The sequence below is a fragment of the Sorghum bicolor genome, chromosome 10 (genome assembly GCF_000003195.3).
Source record: "Sorghum bicolor cultivar BTx623 chromosome 10, Sorghum_bicolor_NCBIv3, whole genome shotgun sequence".
Taxonomy (NCBI): Eukaryota; Viridiplantae; Streptophyta; class Magnoliopsida; order Poales; family Poaceae; genus Sorghum; species Sorghum bicolor.
Window position 1 is genome coordinate 1,171,065 of NC_012879.2, and position 21,465 is coordinate 1,192,529.

The following is a 21,465-nucleotide window of genomic DNA, read 5'->3' on the forward strand; positions in this document are numbered from 1 at the left end:
AGGTATTTGTAGGCCAAAAGTATTTACCTAGTTTTAATAAAAAGCGTAACGAACGCCCAAGAACCGTTTACTTCAATCGAGAGTAACAAAGTATACACATATATTTCCATTGGATTAAAAAATTGACAAAGCTAAGTTCAAAAAAAATTGACAAAGCTGTTAAACTTTTGGGCAAACACAACAATCCCATGGCAACGGTGGAATATGCCAAACCAAGCACACAAGGCAACAAAAAAGTGGTTCGTCTTTTATCTCACTCCCGCGTGGCTAATAAAAACAACAAAGCTTACGAGCCGCACACTAAATTAACACACCAATCCCTTTCCCCAAACACACCAAGCTAAACGCAGGCAGCCGCCGGCGTCCCACGGGCTATGCCAGTGTGGGTGGTGAGCGCCCAAAGCACAGTGATGAACTCGCCGCCCTGCGCCAGCGCCTCCTTGTGTGCCTTGACGTGCAGCTCGCTGCTCGTCGGCGCCGCGTACGTCACGACCTCCGTCCATAGTTTGGCCAGCAGCCTCCACACGTCGTCAGCCGCGGCGTCGTGCCTATCCATCAGAGCCTTGCCCAGCTTTGCTCCCTTGCGCAGCGCCGCCGCCGTCGCCGCCGCTGCCGCCTTGTCCCGCCCCTGGATCTCCATCAGCTTGGTGGCCCTGGCGTCGACCCCGGAGCAGTAGTACCAGAAGCACCCCATCTCCTTCTTCAGCTCCTCCTGCGTCTCCTTGTACACGCGCTCCGTCCCGTCCTTGTCGTCGGGGAGGAGCTCCGGGTGGAACGCCACCAGGTAGGCGCAGTACCTGGACAGCGCCATGGCCACCTCGCGGTCAGCTCCGGGCTTGGTCTTCCTCGGCAGCGGGTGCTTCGCCTCCAAGAGCGCGGTGGCGATGTGCCAGGTGAGGATGACCTCGGCGATGCCGCCGGCGCTGCTCCCGCATGCCCACGAGAGCTCCGTATCCGACCGCACCACGGACCTGCCGTTGCTCAGAGGGGCGGAGCCGGCGGCGGCGCTCGCCAGGCGGGTCACGATGGCTTTCTTGGCTTCGACGGGCACGGCCTTGGTCGGCAGCGCCGACGAGAGCCGGCAGAACGGGAACCACAGCATCGACACCTGCTTGAAGGAGACGGTGTGCTGGCTGAGCATGTTGCGCACCCAGAGGATGCGGCGGATGATCCCGCTCAGGAGCGGGCTCTCGCGCCACCGCGGCGTGGAGGCGTAGCTGCACAGGAGCGACGCCATGAACCAGTTGGAGAGCAGGAAGACGACGAACTCCCAGACCTCCTCGTAGGCGAAGGAGAGGAGGAGGAGGATGGTGATGGACGTGTCCACGGTGGAGAAGAGGTTCTGCGGCGAACTCCCGATTTTGGCCAGGATGCATCCGGTCATCTTCATCAGGCCGAACGAGATGGCGTAGTTGTCGGCTCTCAAGCTCTGGAAAGCGTAGCGCACGTCGCCGTGGCTGCACAGGATGATGGTGAGGAGGCAGAAGGCCCACACGACGATGGGGAAGAGGATGTAGTTGGCGAGGAAGAAGAAGGGGCTGGCAAGCACCACGGGGTGCACGGAGTGGTAGTACTCGCACAGGAACTGGACCTCGCTGTCGAACACCTGGAACAGCGCAATGGCGCCGGCGGCAGTGGCGCTGGCGGTGTCCCCGCCGCCGCTGCCGGCCGGGGCTTCGTCCTCGCAGATAAGGCCTCTGAAGATGAGCTTGTAGCAGTTGCGGGTCTCCGCGCCGGTGATGGGGAAGTCCTCCAGCCTCCGGCGAAGCAGCTTGAAGAGCGCCATGGACAGGCACAGCCTCTTCAGCCTGGGGTCCTTCCCGAGCAGCTCGTCGCTCTCGGCGAGCTTCCAGATCTTGCCCACCGTGACGACCGTGGAGTCGTCTCTTGCGACGGCCTCCTTGAGCGCGTCATGCTCGAGGTCGTAGCCGTCGGGGCCGGCCTTCTTCTCCAAGTCCTCTTCGCCCGCCACGACATAGTTGCACCGCTTCAGGAGGTCCGATGATCCACCGCCGCCGTCGTCCTCTTCCTCCTCCTCCTTGAGTATCTGAGCCATGTAGGAGGCGACAAGCGTGGGGTTCTTGCCGTAGGCGAAGGAGCGCTTGGCGAGCTCCAAGGTGACGAACCTCTGCACCAGCTTGGCCGCCGCGAGCACCCAGAAGATGCCGTACAGCGCCTTCTTGCCGGCGCTCCTGAGGTTGTAGAAGACGAGGTAGCCGAGCCAGGCGATGCGGGCGGCGCGCTCGATGGTGCCGGAGTACCCCTGCGTGCCGCCGACAAGGATCGCCTCCACCTTCTTGCGGAGGAGCTCCACCAGGAGCATCCACATGAGGATGACCCGAGCGCGCAGCGAGAGCTCGGTCCCGGCGGCGCCGGTGGCGGTGGTGGCGCCCTGGTTCTTGGCCTCGGAGAAGAGGTAGGACATGACGGGGAGGAAGAGGGAGAGCGAGGTGGAGAGGAAGAGCCGCACGCTGGGGTTGAGGATGGCGCTGATGTCGGAGAGGCGGCTGAAGAGGTTGAGGTTGAAGAAGAGCGTCGCGAGGGCGAACATGACCACCGACGTGGCCACCATGGTCGCTTCGTTCCTCTGGTCGGCGTACGAGGACGTCAGGTTGTACACGAACGACTTCAGCGTTGCATTGCAGTATCCGCTGCTCTCATTGAAGTGACTCATCTTGCTTAATTTAGCTGTTAATATTGCTAAGGACACTAGGATATGCAATGCAAGAAGAGCTAGTGAACATAACTAGCATAGTAGCATTGCGTGCTTGTATATATATGCACTATATATAAGACGTGGGACAATGGGAAACGTGTAATTAGATGGCATATACCGCTAAACCAAGAAATTCGTGGTCGTTTGCTAGTGGACACCGCGCTCAAAACTAAGAAATGAATAAAATAGTCATTGTGGTATTCACTGTGATAAAGAACTACAAATTTATAATAAATATTGGACAAATTCTAGGTCTAGCGGTGTGCGCCGACGACCAATTTCCTTGAGTGTCCCGTAGTAAACTAATTTCCCTATATATATATATAATGATCTTGTAGAAATTGTATATCGTGATGAACACGAGATGCATGGCGTGAGTGCAAATCTAACGAGTAACGACCCATGTGTTCTGTGTAAGTATCTAATTCTCGTCATGATTACGATCAAAAAGAAATCTCATCATGACTGATTTGATGATCACCTCTATTCTATCGGAAAACGTGCATCTCTGCTCTTTTTAATCATTTTTTTTCGACTTTGGCTTTTAACCTTTTCCTTTTAACAAAGAGATCCAATGCTCCCCAATGACAGCATTTCCTTTTGATTTGTCAGCACGTTAATATTGCGGGGCCGCCGGGCCGGCCCTGGCTCTGTTTTTTTATCTTTAATTAATCCCTTCTGTCACAAGGGACATATTCAATAAATGTTCTATAAAATAAATCAGCCTCAGTACAAGCTTTTCCACAAGAGTGAATGAATATTGCAAAATTTAATGGTGTGTGTTTTTAGTGGTATATGTGACGTTTCTGTCAACAGTTAGACAACTGAGACGTGACTTCATTAATTTTGAGGATCTGTCGATTATGTTTATAGGGAATAGGGATAGTGTTTGTATGTATGCATTCATATAGAGGTAAGTGAACGTGTGTTGTAACTGTCTGCGTTGTATTATAAAATAGATCACAACATTGTCCATTGATTACTCAACATATATGCGGATGAGAATTTGGGCAAAAGTACCTATGGCCTAGTGCTTCCTAACACCCTCTTACATAGAAGAAGAAAGAAAGAGATAGTACATCAGTACATGTAGTGGTTAACGGACGAATCCAATCAAGAACTACATGCTTGTTCGCTTGTTAAAAAGTTATAGCTGAAAACAATATTCGCTGACTTGTTGCGAGAGAAAAACATTGCTGAATGACTAACAAATTCAGAAAATAAGCTCAAACAAACAAGTTTGCATTCAAATCATCGTGAATCTTATCACAAACGCTCAGATCTACCAAAGGTAGACCCAAAATTATAATAAGTAAAACGTACACATATATATATAACTCTCAAGAAAAATGAAGGAAGTTGGCAAAGACGAGACGGCGATGCTGTACATCACAGAACGGCGTACGGATGTACATATATTTTTTGATAAATAGTGGGTAGAAATCCGGCCTCCGTATCCACACACACACGTGGATATATACGGTAAACAAAAGACAGGTGTACATATAGATGTGGTATATAAAAATGCATGAATAATCAGCCGGTGCAATTGACTGGGCCGGTGGTGCCATCCAAGAAATTCACCGGAAAGCAGGACACCCTGACCGTGTAGGGCAAGGTAGGCACCCCGGCGAACCTGAACCACACCTTGGCCTCCACCACAACCCGGCAGTCAGGCCACTTAGGGACGCCGCCGGCGGCGGCGGCGTTGCTGTCGTTGCCCACGGCCGCATTGCCGCTGGCTCCTTGCGCCGGCGTCGATGACGACGGCGGTTGTGCCTTGACCGGCGCCGTCTCCTGGTTGGACTGGCCCCCTTCGACCCCGAACTTGACGAGGCTGGTGTTCCCCGGCGGCAGCCAGCCGGGGAGGACGGCGGAGGTGTTGACCTCCTCGGTGGGGACCCACTCCGTCTCGCTCCGCCAGATTTCGACGGCGAGGGAGCCGTAGGACACCGCCGTGCGGTGGCTGGTGTTGTTGGCCACCAGGGTGAGGTTGTAGTACCAGAAGCGGAGGACCTGCTTCCCGTCCTGGCTTGTCTTGTTTGCGTGGGTTATGTTGGCGTCTCGGACGAACAAGGCGACGTGCGCCGGAGCGAGGCTGATGGAGATGGCGGCCACCACGGCGACCATGGCCAGCATCCCCAGCAGAGCCGCCAGGATGTATTGCTTCGTGCTCCACCTGCTCATCCAGGGAACCACCTCCAGAGGAGTCGTCATTGCATGCACACGCGTGTACGCCAGGAGATGTGATATGGCTAGCTAGCTAGTAGCTATAGAGATTAGAGAGAGAGAGAGAGAGAGCCAGGCCAGAGTTGTACTCTACTATAGCTTGCTGCAGCATGCACGGATGGACGAATGCAAAGCGGGGCCGGGGTTGCTTGGCTAGTACTCAGGCTGCATATCGGTTGTGTTCCGGCTGGCATCGACCGGTCCCTCTGTATTGGAAGCATAGACAGATCGAGCTCGTTTTTTTTTGACAAGTCCAGAGCTCGTTTAGGAGAGAGTAAACCTGACAGTGGGTTGAAATCCAAACCAAACCCACACCAATCCAAAACATATATATGTGAAAATCAAATCCAAACCAAATTAGACCATGACTTCAATCATCCACACCAAACCAAACCATTTATACGCTAGACCCATTAAAATATATTTCCAACCCACCATTTCACCGGCACCTCATGCTATTGTTTATATTTAACCATAAACAAAAGCAAAAAATAAATAGATAGAATAAAAAATCATTGTAAACTCTATTATTTACAGCCAAACCAGTTCAGCCCATTTTAATATGGCCCAAACCAAACTGGCCCAACAGCTTTTTCAGCCTGTTTCAGTCCAAACCAATACAGCACAAAAGTAAAACCAAACCAAAAAAACCGGTTTTAACCCAAACCATTGTCAGGTTTAGGAGAGAGCTTCAGCTCTACAAAAGTAAATGAGTGTTTAGAGCAGCTCCCAACAGCTCCAGATATCCACCAAAACACAACTTCATTTCTACTCCCTCTATCCCAAATTAAATGTCGTTTTCGGTTTCCATACCGCAAGTTTGACTCGATTTATAGAAAATATGTGTCATATTTGTATCTCCAAATATATATATATTTTTTTTAAAAAAACTAGATTAAAAAATCTTTCCGATGATGCTAATTATATAATATAAATATCAATATTTTTTAAAACATATTTAGATAAAATTATTTCTCGAAAAGCGAGAACGACAGCTATTTGGAATGGAGAGAGTAGTTTTTATTTTGTCAAATGCCCTCCATTCCACCAACTCCAGATTCATCAAAACACAGATCTAAGGGCCAGATCCGGCCATGGATTTTATGAAGCTTCTCAAGAGGTGCTTTGAAAACAAATGTTTCGCAGCAGCCTCCTCTAGTTGGCCAGGGCAATCCATGGTCTCCCCAGTCACGACAAGAATTTTCTGATGTTTTTCTAAGTGCATGCATCATAGGCAATAGTCATAACACCGACACAAGCAAAGAAACATGCTCCATCAGCCAACAAAAGGGCATGGGATGATGAGATATCAAATTATCTTCCAATGTTCTTACTTTAGCTTTAATTGAATGGCATAATATAAAGCATATGAATTAGAGAGGTCCACATTAATTATTATATCGATTGTTTCATATATATTACCATTGTTGTGAGGAAACCATGCTTAGGGTGATGCAAATTGAATGGAATGGTGATCATACAACACTTTTTTTTTGCAAGTTGTTCGCCGAAGTTAGAAAAAGGGAATAGGCTGAACACTCATTTGAACAACTTAAGTACAAGTTCGGATGGGCCGATGGGGAATCACTACTGGAAACAGCAACGCTGCCGAGGGTTATTTGTTTTGCCGAGGGCCGGATTTCGGGCACTCGGCAAAGGACATCTTTGCCGATGGCCAGTCCTCGGCAAAGAGTGACCTTCGGCAAAGGCTTCTTCGCCGAGGGCCGGGCCCTCGGCAGAGAAAAGCCCTCGGTCAAGGCCCATCTTTGCCGAGGGCCGGGCCCTCGGCAAAGAAGGGGCGCTCGGCGGTGTGGGCCTAGAGTAACGGCGGCTCTGGGCGTTAGGCTTTGCCGAGCGCCCGTAGTTAAGCCCTCGGCAAAGCTCTGCCGGAGGTCAGGCTTTGCCGAGGGCCCGCCAGCCTGCCCTCGGCAACTCCCCTCTTTGCCGAGGGTCTGGAGTGGGCCCTCGGCAATTTTTTTTTTGTTTTTTTGGATCCATGTTTTTTTATTTCTGTGGCACACCTACACTATTCTTAAGTACATGCCAAAGTTTGGTTCATTTTGAAATAACTTTGGTATATTTTTTGGATTTTTTGAATTTGTTGAATTTTTCGACAAATTTCAAATTCAAACTACATGTGCATTAAATAATAGTATTTAATTATTTCAATCATAACATTCATGATTGTTAGTGTATTTCCAGGCCGTATGCAGAAAGCCACATGAAATATCGAACGTTTACCCCCCGAAACATGTGGACCAAGTTGCGTGAAATCGTTTTTTTGAATATATAAAATGAACCCAAACTCAGAAAATCTCGAAACTTGGCGACATAACATGTTATCACATGTGGATGCTATGATAAAAATTTCAAAAAATTCTGAGTCTGTGGTAATGTCTGGTGCATAAAACCCAAACATCTCACATGTGATACGCCGGGCAGATGCTTTCTTGAACCACGCATTTGGCGCAGTTGTAGCTAGAGGGCATTTGCTAGTTTGGTGTCCGTGCAGCCACTGTGACAACAAGAGGAGGGTGAACAAGGAGACCATGGGTAAACATTTGGTGTACCATGGTTATACGTCGGGCTACTACCGGTGGATCTACCATGGTGAAGACCGTATCAGAGAGGAGGTGGTGAGACCACGTCTTGAGTCGTTTAATGATGATGCTGGGGTAGCCGACATGCTAGACGACATTCACCAAGCTCAGTTCGCTGAAGGACGTGACAAGGAGGACATGGAGGCAAACGTAGAAGCCTTCTACAAAATGTTGGAGTCGGCGTCTAAACCCCTTCACGAGCATACAACTATTTCTTAGCTGGATGGCATTGGGCGTGTGATTGGGCTGAAGGCCGAGCTGAACCTGAGTCGAGAAGGCTTCGATAAGATGTTGACTGTGTTTGCCACCATGCTACCGAAGGATCATATTCTGCCCCCCAACTTGTACGAGTCAGAAAAACTACTACGTGCGCTCAAGATGCCATATGATAAGATACATTGTTGTCCGAAAGGTTGCGTCCTATTTCGGAAAGAACACGAGAATGCAAAGTACTGTCCGAAGTGTGGAGCCTCAAGATACCTCGAGGCAGTATCCGGTGATGGCCAGAAGGTGCAGCTTACCATCCCCGCTAGAGTGTTACGTCACCTTCCTTTCATGGCGAGGATCCAACGACTTTTCATGACCGAGGAAACTGCGAAACAGATGACTTGGCATAAGAATGGCAAGCGGTACCATCCGGACAAGATGGTCCATCCATCTGATGCTGAAGCATGGCAATACTTTAATGATCGACATCCTGAGAAATCAGCTGAGGCTCGGAATGTACGTGTGGCCTTTGCAACAGATGGATTCAATCCTTATGGAATGATGTCTTCCCCATACACATGTTGGCCTGTGTTCACTATCCCTCTCAACCTTCCCCCTAGCATTGCCTTCCAACGACAAAACGTTTTTCTGTCCTTGATAATTCCTGGACACCCAGGGAGCAACATGGGGGTCTTCATGGAGCCTCTGATTGACGAATTGATTGAAGCTTGGGAAGGGGTATGGACATACGACCGAGATACAAGGTCAAGCTTCAAACTGTATGTTTGGTATCACTACTCTCTACATGATTTCCTGGCGTACGGGTTATTCTGCGCCTGGTGTGTTCACGGGAAGTTTCCGTGTCCCGTATGCATGGAAGCTGTGAGGTTTATTTGGTTGAAAAAGGGTGGCAAGTATTCGTCGTTTGACCAGCATCGTCAGTTTCTTCCTGCTGGCCATCCATTCAGAAAGGGACGTCAAGAACTTTAGAAAAGGTGTGGTAGTGACAGACCCTAAACCCCACATCAAGAGTGGTGCCGAGATTCGTGCTCAGATTGATGCTCTTGTGCCCGCCGAAGGAGGTGGTTTTGTGGGTTATGGTGTGCAACATATGTGGACTCATAAGTCCGGGTTGACCAGGCTGCCCTATTTTGATGACCTTCTTTTGCCGCATAACATTGATGTAATGCACACTGAAAAGAATATCGCCGAGGCCCTTTGGGGCACTCTTATGAACACAGAGAAATCGAAGGACAATGTTAAGGCTAGAGTGGACTTGTCGACGTTATGCGATAGAAATAAACAAGAGATGCAACCTCCTAGTGGTCAAAACAAGAAGTGGAAAAAGCCTAAGGTGGATTTCGTCTTGAAAATAGATGCGAGAAGGGAAGTGCTTGAATGGATCAAGAACTTGATGTTTCCAGATGGCTATGCCGCTAATTTGAGCAGAGGAGTGAACTTAACCACTTTGCGAGTCAACGGGATGAAGAGTCATGACTACCATGTATGGATTGAGCAGCTTCTCCCTGCAATGGTCCGTGGGTATGTCCCTGAGCATGTGTGGAAAGTGTTGGCTGAGTTGAGCTATTTCTTCCGCCTGTTGTGTGCTAAGGAGGTATCTCGAAACGTCGCTATAGAGTTAGAAAAACAGGCACCTGTGTTGGTCTGTAAGCTGGAGAAGATCTTCCCACCGGGCTTTTTCTTGTCGATGCAACATTTGATCGTGCACCTTCCCACTGAAGTACGTTTGGGGGGGCCTGTGCAGTTTCGCTGGTGTTTTACAGTGGAGAGGGTACTCTAGACTCTTCGCAAGAAATGTACAAATAAAGCCAGAATTGAGGCTTCCGTTGCAGAGGCATACCTGAGGGAGGAGGTGGCAAACTTCACTACACAGTATTACAAGCCCAATCTGCCGAGCAATCACAACCCACTTCCACGTTACAATGTCGACGAAAATGAATCGACTCTAAGTCTTTTCCATGGACAACTCAGTAGCGCAAGTGCATCCACCGTGAAGATTTTGACAAATAACGAATGGCGCAGTATCATGCTATACTTGTTCAACAACCTTACTGAGGTGCAACCGTTTATCGGGGAATTTGTTCGTGAATCTTGGAATGAACAAAGAGATCCAACCCCGCAAGAACAAGACATCCTTCTATCCCGGGGCCCGGGAGCGGATAGGCCTGATTTCATTTCTTGGTTCAAACGAAAGGCCCGGACCGACTCGTCCATGAGTGTCGAGTTGAAACAGGTTGCAAACGACTGCCAAGTTAGGGTGAAGTCATTTACCGGATATGATGTGAACGGTTATCGCTTCCACACAACAAGATACGAGAATATCCGGCCCAATCGAAAAACCACAAATAGTGGAGTTTGTACTCCCGGCACTGATGGCCTCGACTACCATGGAAGAGTTGAGGACATCTACCAACTTGAATTTGATGGTGACAAACCTCTGAAACCTGTCATGTTTAAATGCCACTGGTTTAATCCTCGCGAAACGAGACTCACCCCTAGTCTTGGGCTAGTCGAGGTGCGAGAAGATTCTGTATATCCGGGAAAGGATATCTACATTGTGGCTCAACAGGCCGTGCAGGTGTATTACACGAGATATGCGAATCAAGCCAAACAAGAGCTTCAGGGGTGGGCTATTGTGCACCAGGTTTCTCCACACGGGAAACTCCCAGCCCCAAACGATGACGATTACAACTTTAACACAAACACATATGATGGAGAGTTCTATCAAGAAGATGGGCTATCGGGGACACTTCAGATACTCCTACCTCAGGCCCTCGAAATGGAAGAAGACAACGAAACGGTTGATGACGAGGATGATGGAGACGTGGTGCAAAATGCCAAGGACATACAAATGCTTGAGCGATTACTTGTCGCTGGTGATGAAGACGAAGACGATGACGTAGGACCTTCGGATAGTGTCGCTTATTTGGATAATATTGACAGTGATGACGAGACCTATAATCCCAACCACGAGGACTATTCGTAATACATGTAATACTATGTCTTTTTTAAATTATTGACATTTTTGTTTTGTTTATTTATTTTCAAGTCTCTAATATGCTTACTAATAAGTCTTGTTTCATTCTTTGTGTGTGCAGGTGTTTGATCAAAGATGGCGAGCAGGCGGCCACGACGTGACACACCCTCGGCCTACGTGAGACGCCCTTCTCTCACTGGCGAGGCAGAGTCGTTAGGGGCAGCCGCCGCAGGACGCCGCAGGAGGGGGAGGCCTTCCACGACGAGTACCAGCCAGGGGCGTAGGAGGCCGCGGAGTCCCACCCCAGACCCCGTGGCTCCGACGCTGGAGGAGGAGTACCAGGAGGACGAGGACCAGGACGAGGACCAGGTCGAGGGCCAGGACGAGGGCCATGACGAGGAGCACGGCGCGGCGCCCGAGGACGAGGGAGGCGCGGCGTCGGGTGTCTACCAGCGAGGTCCCGCGAAGCTCCCTCCATACCCACTACCTCAGAGTCGGGCACTGCTTCGCCCTGTACCGCCCAAGTAAGTAAATCTAAATGATATCACAACTACCTCATCTGATAGGTTTGAGGGTTTAGAGAGAAACTGACTATTTTTTCTAACTGGTGCAGGTCTTGGGATCTGGTGTCGGGTACTCCCGTGCGCGCTCCCCCGACCATCCTGGGTACCCTGTGCCGGAAGTACTTCCCCGGCCTCGTGGAGTTGGCGTCGGGGGCCCGCGAGCCGGCCACCACCTGGGACAGGTACGCTTTAGGGGAGGACGACACGTACCGCAACCCCCAGGAGAGGATACTGGCCGAGTTTTGGGTAAGTTCCTTTCACACAACAATAATTCATCCATTACATTAAAATCTATTTTTTAAATAATGATTGGATGTATTATCTTTTGTGCAGAGGTACTTCAGGGTGGAGGACGAAGACGTGGCCCTGGCTGAGTCTGTGGCGCACGCCTCCTGCAGGAAGTATGTCACCGACATGCACCACGAGGCGCGCGTCCAGGCAGTGATAGACTTCTACGCGTCGGCGCGTAGTATGACTATCACGAAGGCTCAGGCGCGGACGATGATGATGACCTAGGAGCAGTACCCGGAGGTAGATGAATAACATTCAGATTGTCTCTTTTTTGAATTTAATATATTCAATTATATCTTCATATCTGTCAAACACTCATTGTCTTGTAGGTGATTCCCTGGTGGTGTCGGGCGCATGCCGATGCCTGGGCTGCGATCGTGGGTAGGTGGTTCACGCAGGACTACCTAGACAGACACGAGTCTCAGCGGGCACTGCGTCTGCAAAGACCAGCTGCCACTCACCACCAAGGCAGCAAGAGCCTCCCCGCCTTCAAAAAATCATATGTAAGTGATTTGTCTTCTATTTAGTTTCGCGTTTAATGTATGCTTGATTACTCACCCTCTGTCGCTTTTCTCGTAGGAGGCTACGCACCCGGACGAGGAGGTGTCCATGTTTACGGCTTGGGCTGCGTCTCACCAGACTGCAGGCCAACGCACCTGGGACGCAGCTGCCCCTCGCGAGGCGTACTCCGACCCCAACGTGTACGATAAGGTCCAGGAGTACACGTCGGCGGTACGGGAGCGGCACGGGCCAGAGTACGACGTCCGCACCGAGCCACTAGATGCCGAGGCCGTCATGAGGCTCGGTGGCGGTAGGAAGCACGGCCGGGCCTGGATCGCAAACGCCGCCATCGACCCCAACACCACCCCCACTCTCAGCCAGCTCAGAGCACAGAGCACGAGCTCCAGCCAGCCCATCCGTGCACGGCCGACTCCGACAGTGAGCATGTTAGCTTCGCTCCAGGAAATTCTAGGTTCACTCATAGTAAATTAATATTCTCGCAACTGAATTATATTTGTATTACTGAAACATTGGAGTGTAATCTTGCAGGCCGACAACGCCCAGAAGACGGAGCAGATCACGGCCCTCACTGCTCGGCTGGAGGCTGAGCGTCTCGCGCGAGAGGCCCAGGACCAGAGGATGGCTGAGATGATGAGGGTCCTGGCCGCTCTGGGGCAGCATACAGGTGTGGACGTCACGATGTCAGCTCCAGCGCCTCAGCTTCCGACGCCGTTTAGTTCTACTGTAAGTGTCAAAGTTAACTTCTTTGTAACTGTAGTGCAAAAATAATTACTGCAATCTCACATAAACATCTAACTGTTTGTGCAGCCTCAGTCGACAGCGGGATCCAATAACCCGCCTCGCACGTCACCGGATCCTGGAGCCTTCGACACACCACCCTCGACGCAGAGGCAGGACGGTTGGGGACGATGGTGAGTTCTCGCAGCCCTACGGTGCGTACGTGTCGGCGGTTTGGAACTTTGGTTCGATTTGGTGAACTTGTGGACTACTGGATGGTCGTGATATATATATATATATATATATATATATATATATATATATATATATATATATATATATATATATATATATATATATATATATATATATATATATATATATATATGTGATGTTCGTGTATACATGATGTTCGTGATATATATATGTGATGTTCGTGAGATGTATGTGCTCGTTGTGGACTCTCCGTGTGTGATGGTATATATATATGTATCTGTCTATTGTCTGGATGCAAATAAACAAACAAAAAAAATTTAAAATTTCTCTGGTTTTTACCGAGGGCCTTGAGCATAGCCCTCGGCAAAGAATTTCTCAGAAAAAATAGAAAACAGGCCTTTGCCGAGGGCTATGGTCAAGACCCTCGGCAAAGAATTCTCCAGAAAATATAAAAAAAGATACTTTGCCGAGGGCCTGTATGGTAGCCCTCGGCAAAGAAATTACCCAAATAAAAATTTAAAAATTCTTTGCCGAGGGCCTGTATGGTAGCCCTCGGCAAAGAATTTACCAAAATAAAAATTTAAAAAATTCTTTGCCGAGGGCCCAACGTTGGGCCCTCGGCAAAGACGCCGTCAGTTGCAGCTACTGGCCTAACGGCATCTTTTTTTCGCCGAAGACCGGCGTCAGCCCTCGGCAAAATCTTTGCCGAGTGCCCGACAAACGGCCCTCGGCAAAGACCCCTTTGCCGACGGGAAATTTCCCGACGGCTCTTTGCCGAAGGCAGCCCTCGGCAAAGCCTTTGCCGAGGGTCTTATAGCCTTTGCCGAAAGCCGGAAGCCCTCGGCAAAGATCCTCTCTGCAGTAGTGAATGGTTTGGATAGACCAAAGAATTGCAGAACTAGTACAAGTTCGAACAACCAAATGCACAATTCAACTTTTATGGTCTTTCATAGATCAATAGTTGTGGTGGAATTATTGTTTCTGCGCTTTATTTTTCAGATTCACTTATTCTATAAGATCTCATGCACGAGTCATGTGATATAGAAATTTGATTATTGCTGACATTAGATGCAGTTTTGGACACTCATGTCTATATTTGATTACAAGTAGTTCTAGGTACTCCTGTCAATTTGGTATTGCTATTCGACTCAGGTGGAGTTTATAAATATAGTTAAGTGCTAAACTTTTAAAGACATGTTCTAGTTTTGCTCTGTCTATTGTTTCATTTTTTGAATAATTTATAGCCACAGTTGTACGACGAGGGATGAACCTAGCTAGCCGCAGTTGTACCATGAGCTGGCGGTGGACAACCAAGTTGGTGATAGCTGCAAAAATGGAGGATGGAGGCGACTCTGCTGCAGTGTCCTGTTGACACTGGCATTCAAGGTAGGGTCGCACACACACAGGGCTTGGGACCTGGCATTCACGGATTTTTTTTTTCTTCCAAAAAAAAGAGAGTAAAGCAGGTGATTGATCAACCTTGATGAACCTAGCGGTCAGCATATGCACCAGCTGGTACGGCACATGCATATGTACATCTTTCCCTTTTGCAGCGGGCCTAGTCTTCTTGTTTCTCCGCTACTACTCATTATAAGAGCATCATCAATAGCCCATTGTATGTTAGTTTATCAGTTAACACATATAGTAGTTAATTAGGCCGGTATCGGTGGAGGTTTTATGGCCGAGTTTACACCTATATTTTAGAAACAGTGAAAAAGCCGGAGTTTTAATCCATGAAATTCTCTCTACTCTGAAACTTTTACCAAATCTCTCTTCATCAATAAGTGTCATATTAGCATATTTAGTGTCCATGAAACTAAATCAGTCTCAATAAAATTTCACGACATGGCATTAGATGAGCTGACATGCCATGGAATATACAGGGGAGAGATGATAAAGTTTTATAGGATGAAATAAGTTTTATGGAGATGAAAGTCATCTACACTATTTCTAACACATTGAATTTTGAAAACTAGGAGATCAAACTTCCACTGAGACTGGACTAAGGCTAATCTCATGGTGCTAATTTCACGTCCTAGTTTCTAATGCTCCCATGTTTTAAAAACAGTGTTGAAGAGTTTCATCACTCTCTTCTCCACTAAAACTTTTATCACATCTCTCTTTATAAGTATAGTGTCATATGTCAGTATATTTAATATCTATGAAACTCCCATTAAGATTGGTTTAATGAAATCCGTTGAGATTGGCCTTAGCTATTAAGACATATACTTTCCTTATTTTATGAATTAATAAATGGTATGCCTATGTCTAATAGTAAACAAAAAACTTTTGTTTTGAATTTTATTTGGTTCATCGCAGTCTCAAGCCTTGTTTAGTTCGCAAAAATTTTCAAGATTCTATGTCACATCGAATCTTTGGTCGTATGCATGAAGCATTAAATAAAGACAAAAATAAAAACTAATTACACAGTTTACCTGAAATTTGTGAGATGAATCTTTTAAGCCTAGTTACTTCGTGATTGGACAATGTTTGTCAAATAAAAACGAAAGTGCTACAGTAGTCAAAAAAACCAAAATTTTGCAAACTAAACAAGGCCTCACTATCTGTGCGTCAGTCCACTCTCCATAGTCCTGCTAGCTGGTCAAGTTTTCTGTCCAAGTCAAGTATCGGGCTAGTGATTCCCAAGTCGGCTCCACAACGTGACAAATAAAGGTCATCACGCATGCATGTGGGCCTTAGCAGGGATTCGTCTCCTGCAGCTATATGGCATTGAGTTTGTTTAATTTGATATACTTATAAGCTATTCATATTATGTCAAAATAAGCTATTCTACATCATCTTATATATAAAAAAGGCCCAAATAAAAAAAAAAGGTCAGAGTATGGTTGGCCCCACCGTGTGGGATCGGATCACATGGTAATTAATGGCAAACACTACCAAAATAGTGGAATTCTCCTAGTATTTTTAAGTAGTTATAAAATACTACCATTAGTCAAAACAGTAGGAAATCCTACTAGGAGACATTTAGTAGGAAAAGTTTATACTAAATTTTTAATGCTAAAACACTAGGAGAAGTCCACCTTACTAGGAGAATTAGTAAATTGTGGTTGTGAAAGTTGTTGTCTCCTCTAGCCACATGGCTTGTTTAAATAAATAAAAGGCTTGAAAGCTAAGTGCCACATAAATATCACCAACACCACCAACGTGCAAGTTAAAGACACCAAATATTTTGCAAAAAGACAAGAAATATTGTATTAAAGCATGACCGTACGTGAGGATTTTGCTAGTAAAGGGGGTTGGTGCCAGACTGCCAGCGAGAAGCAAAGGATCCTGCAGGGGGTCCGAGATCCTCGTTCAAGTGTGTATAACTAGCAGTACGCGGCATGCAGCTTTAAGTGTTAAAATAGTTACTGTAAGTTATAAAATATTTTATTGAATAAAAAGAAAGAATAATAAGGTAACAGTTTATGAAAAGTTAAGCTCAAACATTTTCATATGATCCATGTGCCTACATATGCTCATATTTTTTTATACTAACATATATAAGTTATTATATTTTACTTTTCAAAGTTTACAAAATATGAGCTCAAGTTGGCTGCTGCATTGTTAAAGATGGTGCCCTTATATCGTTAGGACCACCAGCTACTGGACCCGGTGCAAATCTTTCTTTATTTGTCCCATGCATATATTAATCTATTTGTATATATAATCTATTATTAATATCTACATCTATCTATACTTATATCTATATCTATACGTAATATTAAGTGATTCTTCTATCTGTCTTCTTTTATTTTCAAAAATGCCCTTACACCCTCCCCTATCCTGTATGCGACCGGCTTGGACTCGCGGTTCATGCTCATATGAGTTAAAACAACTCTCATCCAATGATAATATATAGTCCTATTCCAAGACATGTTAGTTATTAGATATATTAAAGAGCCAAAGGTTTATGTATTCATCATTTATCGCTCATAAATATCCAATGAGGATACGACCGTATGGTGCGGGAATCCATTCCAAAGTGAATTATAATATGATGAAGTGTTTCTATGGTTCTCCACTCTCTCGTGATCGTAGGAGTTAAATGTTCACACATGAGGTGGAGTCAAATCCCAAATTAAAATGAATTGAAATGCATCACCTGATCATTGATAATTCCTTTAAACCTCCTGTACGCATACGAGTTAGAGCAACATATCTCTAGGTATCCTAGCTGAATTGGAACACATGATGTGATCACGAAAATCATCTCCAAGTATCAAGTCGTCTAGGTAACCACACAACAAGATGAATTGGTCCATTACACAACACATGAATTTGTTTGCTTCTCATTTTAATAAGCTAACGAAGTTACGTGACACCATCGTTGAATAAAAATGTTGCATCGTATGGGTATGTTTGCTAGTCTAATTAACTAAAGATAAAGAATTAGATTCCTTCATATTTAGGTGACCGCACAACAATGCTTGACACCATCACTGGATAAAAATATCGGAGCTACAAGTCATCGACAATAAGTTGTACCTAGCTTCCGTTACAAGGCAAGACAACATACTCTTGCTAGTGATAGTAACAAGCGAGATTGACCATAGCCTACTTTTCATATAAGTAACTAGAAGAATGCCTCACATTTTGATGTGGGAATTGTGAATGAAGAATTTGAGTGCATGCATGAGTATATTTGAATACTAGAGAGAGAGAGAGAGAGAGAGAGAGAGAGAGAGAGAGAGAGAGAGAGAGAGAGAGAGAGAGTAGTATAGGTGGAAAGAAAAAACGTTATTACACTTTAATGAAGGGACTTTGGAGCACCACTACTTAATACTTATCTCTCCCTGACCCTGATGATATCCCCGTCAGTCGATCGAGACTCGAGGCGGACGAGCTATATAGCTATAGCTAAGGTTCCAATCCAATCCAAACTAATTAATTAACCGCGCGCGCGCGCCACCGCCATGGCAGTCGACGACGACAGCGGCAACAAGCCGCAAGCAAGATTATTCCCGTGCCTCGCCATCCTGCGCTACACGGTGGCCACCGTGGTCACCGTGCTCGCCGTCGTGGTCATCGTCAAGGTGATCTACGTCGGCGTCCGCCCGGAAGACGTCAGCGTCTCCGTCGTCCAGGGCCATGTCAGCACCAGCGATCTGTGGAACGAGACTACTACCTACGTCGACGCCGCCGAGGCGACGACCGTCACTGCCGCCAAAGCAGCAGTAGTATACCCACGCGTAGGCGGACCGCGAGGAAGTTGCATTGGAGGTGGTGGTGGGCTGTATTCAGCGGCGCTCAGCCGTCCGTGTTTCGGTCCCGGCGGCGACGACGACGACGTCGACTCTGGGACCTACGGGCGGCCACTGACGAGGACGGTGTACACCCCGGTGGACGCTCTGAACCTTGAAGTGGCTCTGAGCGTGGACAACCAGAGCGGCCGTGGCAGCATCTACTGCAGGAGCATCAACGTCACCTTCCGCGCCGGCGGCGGCGGCATGGCGACGGCGGCTGGGACGGTGATCGGCGTACTCCGTCTGCCGAGCAGCTTCGATTTCCAAGCGAAGCCGCAGACCTCCCACAAGATATCCAGAATGGTGACGTTCAACGACACAGCCGCGCTCAAGTACATCGCCGACAACTATGGAGGGGACACCAGCTTCACGGGGGTGGTGGAGGTGACCATGAACACCTCCTCCGTCGTGTTTGGGCACCACATCACCAGGCCCAGAATCGTCACGCTCGTGTGCTCGCAGGTGGACTTCGTCAGCGTCCGCTACGCCACTGCTACGGCCACCTCAGTCCAGTGCATAAAAAGCAATAATTAATTAATATATAAGCAGTTCATCATGCTTGCATGCATGTCGTTGCTTCGTTCAACAAATCTCGATCTTGGCTGCATTATGTTACATATGTATACTATTGATGTACTAGTTTTTGTTTGTTTTAACTTTGCTTAATTTCGCCGGCTTGATTGTGTCGTCCTGCTACCTAGTTGTTCTTTAGTTTTCTCCTACACTTTTGTTTCCCTTTCCATACCTCCTATAAATACATCCATCACAATAATTCTCTACTTGATATATCTCTATTCGAAATAAAAATGCTGCGCTGGCATCAAGAATCCATGTAATCTTAAATTGTTACGTTGCTACTGCTTTTCCTATAACCGTACGTGTGAATGGTGTTGGTAGAGTGGTAGACGGTGTTAGGAGAGATCGATGTGTTAGGAGATCCGAGGGAGGTTCTACGTTTTGACAAGTGGATGGAAGACAACTCGGATGAGAAAGACGAAGTATGTACTTGCTAGAGTTCTTATGAGGCTGGGAACAAGTTATGTGACAAAAAAGGAATAATAGACCAGGGACTTGAGTCTTGTTTCTTTACTCCGCGTTTGGCGAAACTTAGTGTAACAGTACTATGGATGTGTTATAAAAGGCTATACTCATTTGCACGTGTGACAACATCTACCATTAATGTGAATCAATCGCCATCAAATCTTGTTTGGCTCGAATGGTGGCACCTCCACCGGAGCAACCACTAATGACAGATGCCACCAACATGAATCATCAGCCATCAGCGATGGCTCCACCACTGGCATTGCACAATTGCCATCCTCTACTAGGTCTAGGGCGGATGGCTTGGAACCACTACTGTCCTCCTTGCTGGTCAGACGACCTTCTCTGGTGCCTGCCTCTAGTCCGGCAACACTTGGCAACTTAGTCTTGAATCTGATGGAGGCCCTGAACCCTAAACTTAACGACCGGCAGATCCTCCTTTTTACTATTTTCATTCCGTGAATTGGTTAAGTCTGTCATCAATTTGTTTACAAATTGGGCTCTTGAGATTTAAGCATAAATCCATATGTCCCTCGATGTAACTTTTAGGTACAAAAAATTACTTCTTCTTAAGTATTCCATCCATTTATAATTGCAAATCATTTTGGATTTTCTAGATTGGTAGCTTTTAATTCACTATGTATCTAGACATTGTATATCTAGATGTATAAATAAAGTCACATATCTAGAACTTCATTCTAAGGCAACTTATTACAGTTTGGAATGGAGAGAGTAATAATGAAAAAAGGGGTAAGAGTGCGAGTAGCTTGAAAGTAAGGGAAAGAAGAGGCAGCTACTACTCGTGTTAATTTAGGAGACTGCAACACCTAATTAAGCCGTTGAAGGCTCCCAAAACCTTATTTTTTCATCCTTTCAACTTTGGGATCTACAGCCAAACTAGATCTATTTTTGTTTTAAAAAATGGTTTTCTATGTTAGTCATGTACCTCATCTTTATACTAGCTGTAATTCCAACATAAAGTAACCTTAACTACTACGAAAAACCAAGTGTCTTATAGCATGCTATAAGCATTATATGTTTTGCGCCATACTTACCACTATTAATCACAAATCATGCATGGGAACAAATAAAGGCACCACAAATCAGACTATCGGTATAAAATTCTCCATCCCATCAGAAAATATAGCTATTTTTAGGTTATGCCAAAAATTATGTTTGGTTTGATCGGCCTTATATGAAATTAAATATAGCAACATACATCGTCTAACACCAAATTAGTAGGAGTATCATGAAAAATGTCACAATATTTGTTTTAGTGTCAGATGTTAAAATAGTTTCACACAGCAGAACGAACCTAAAAGTACCTATATTATGAAACAAAGGCAATACCTTCGTCGTTGAGATTGTAGCTTTATTCCCAAAGAAGCATTCATCTCAAGACTTGTGGATACATTGATCATCATATATCCAATCTTGTGTTTAGTAACTAATTAACTTTCCTTTCGACAACAGGAATAATCTGTTGCCCACAGTGGCTAAAGCAACAAAGTCGCCAAAAAAAAAAGGTGGCTAAAGCAAGGGCGTTCATTTTGTCATTTGTACGCCACGGAACGTACTGCCGGGACCTTTTGTTTTTGACGAACAGAGATCCGACGAGGCAGAGTGCAAGTCTTTCAAGGGATGTACATTTTTATGCTATTTGTAGCTGTCTGTCTTCAAGCAGCACATGCATGCATGTAGTATTAATATGATGCAAAGTATGACTCGAATTTGATCCGTGACCTTTTCTTTTTGTTCTTTATTTCTTTTCTCTGTGCTGTGACGAGAACTTTTCCTTACGTATGTATATCAACAAAGAACCAAAGCACCGACACAGCAATAATTCGTATTCTCAATGTTAGAATATAGTTTGCTCTAAATTGAGACTTCTCAATTAGAATAGTTTGTCTTCATGTATCCCGCAGTCGATCTTGACATTTTGGATGGTTGTCGGCTAAATGGTACTCCCTCCGTCCTTTATTATATGGTCTTAGCAACATTTGTATCTATAAATAAGTTTATTATAAAAATATATATTTAATGATACTAATTATACACTATAATATTAATATTATATTGTATATATATATTTGGTTAAAGCTGGCTACATTTGACTACT

The 21,465-nt window shown here is 46.2% G+C and overlaps 1 protein-coding gene across 2 annotated transcripts; it reads right to left on the bottom strand.

Moving 5' to 3' along the window:
- On the bottom strand, positions 115-2,964 carry LOC8066922. 2 transcript variants are annotated; one of them, XM_021449588.1, is made up of 2 exons: positions 398-2,964; positions 115-207 (listed from the first exon to the last, which is right to left on the bottom strand). In XM_021449588.1, exons 1-2 carry the CDS (start codon positions 2,672-2,674, stop codon positions 160-162), a joined length of 2,325 nt encoding a protein of 774 aa, XP_021305263.1. In that variant the 5' UTR covers positions 2,675-2,964; the 3' UTR covers positions 115-159. The 2 variants fall into 2 exon arrangements, with proteins under 2 accessions (XP_021305263.1, XP_002437727.1); XM_002437682.2 differs by having other exon boundaries at positions 115-2,964.

What these genes read in the sequence shown, in the direction of transcription:
- LOC8066922 (XM_002437682.2), bottom strand. Translation starts at nt 2,674, where the DNA reads ATGAGTCACTTCAATGAGAGCAGCGGATACTGCAATGCAACGCTGAAG.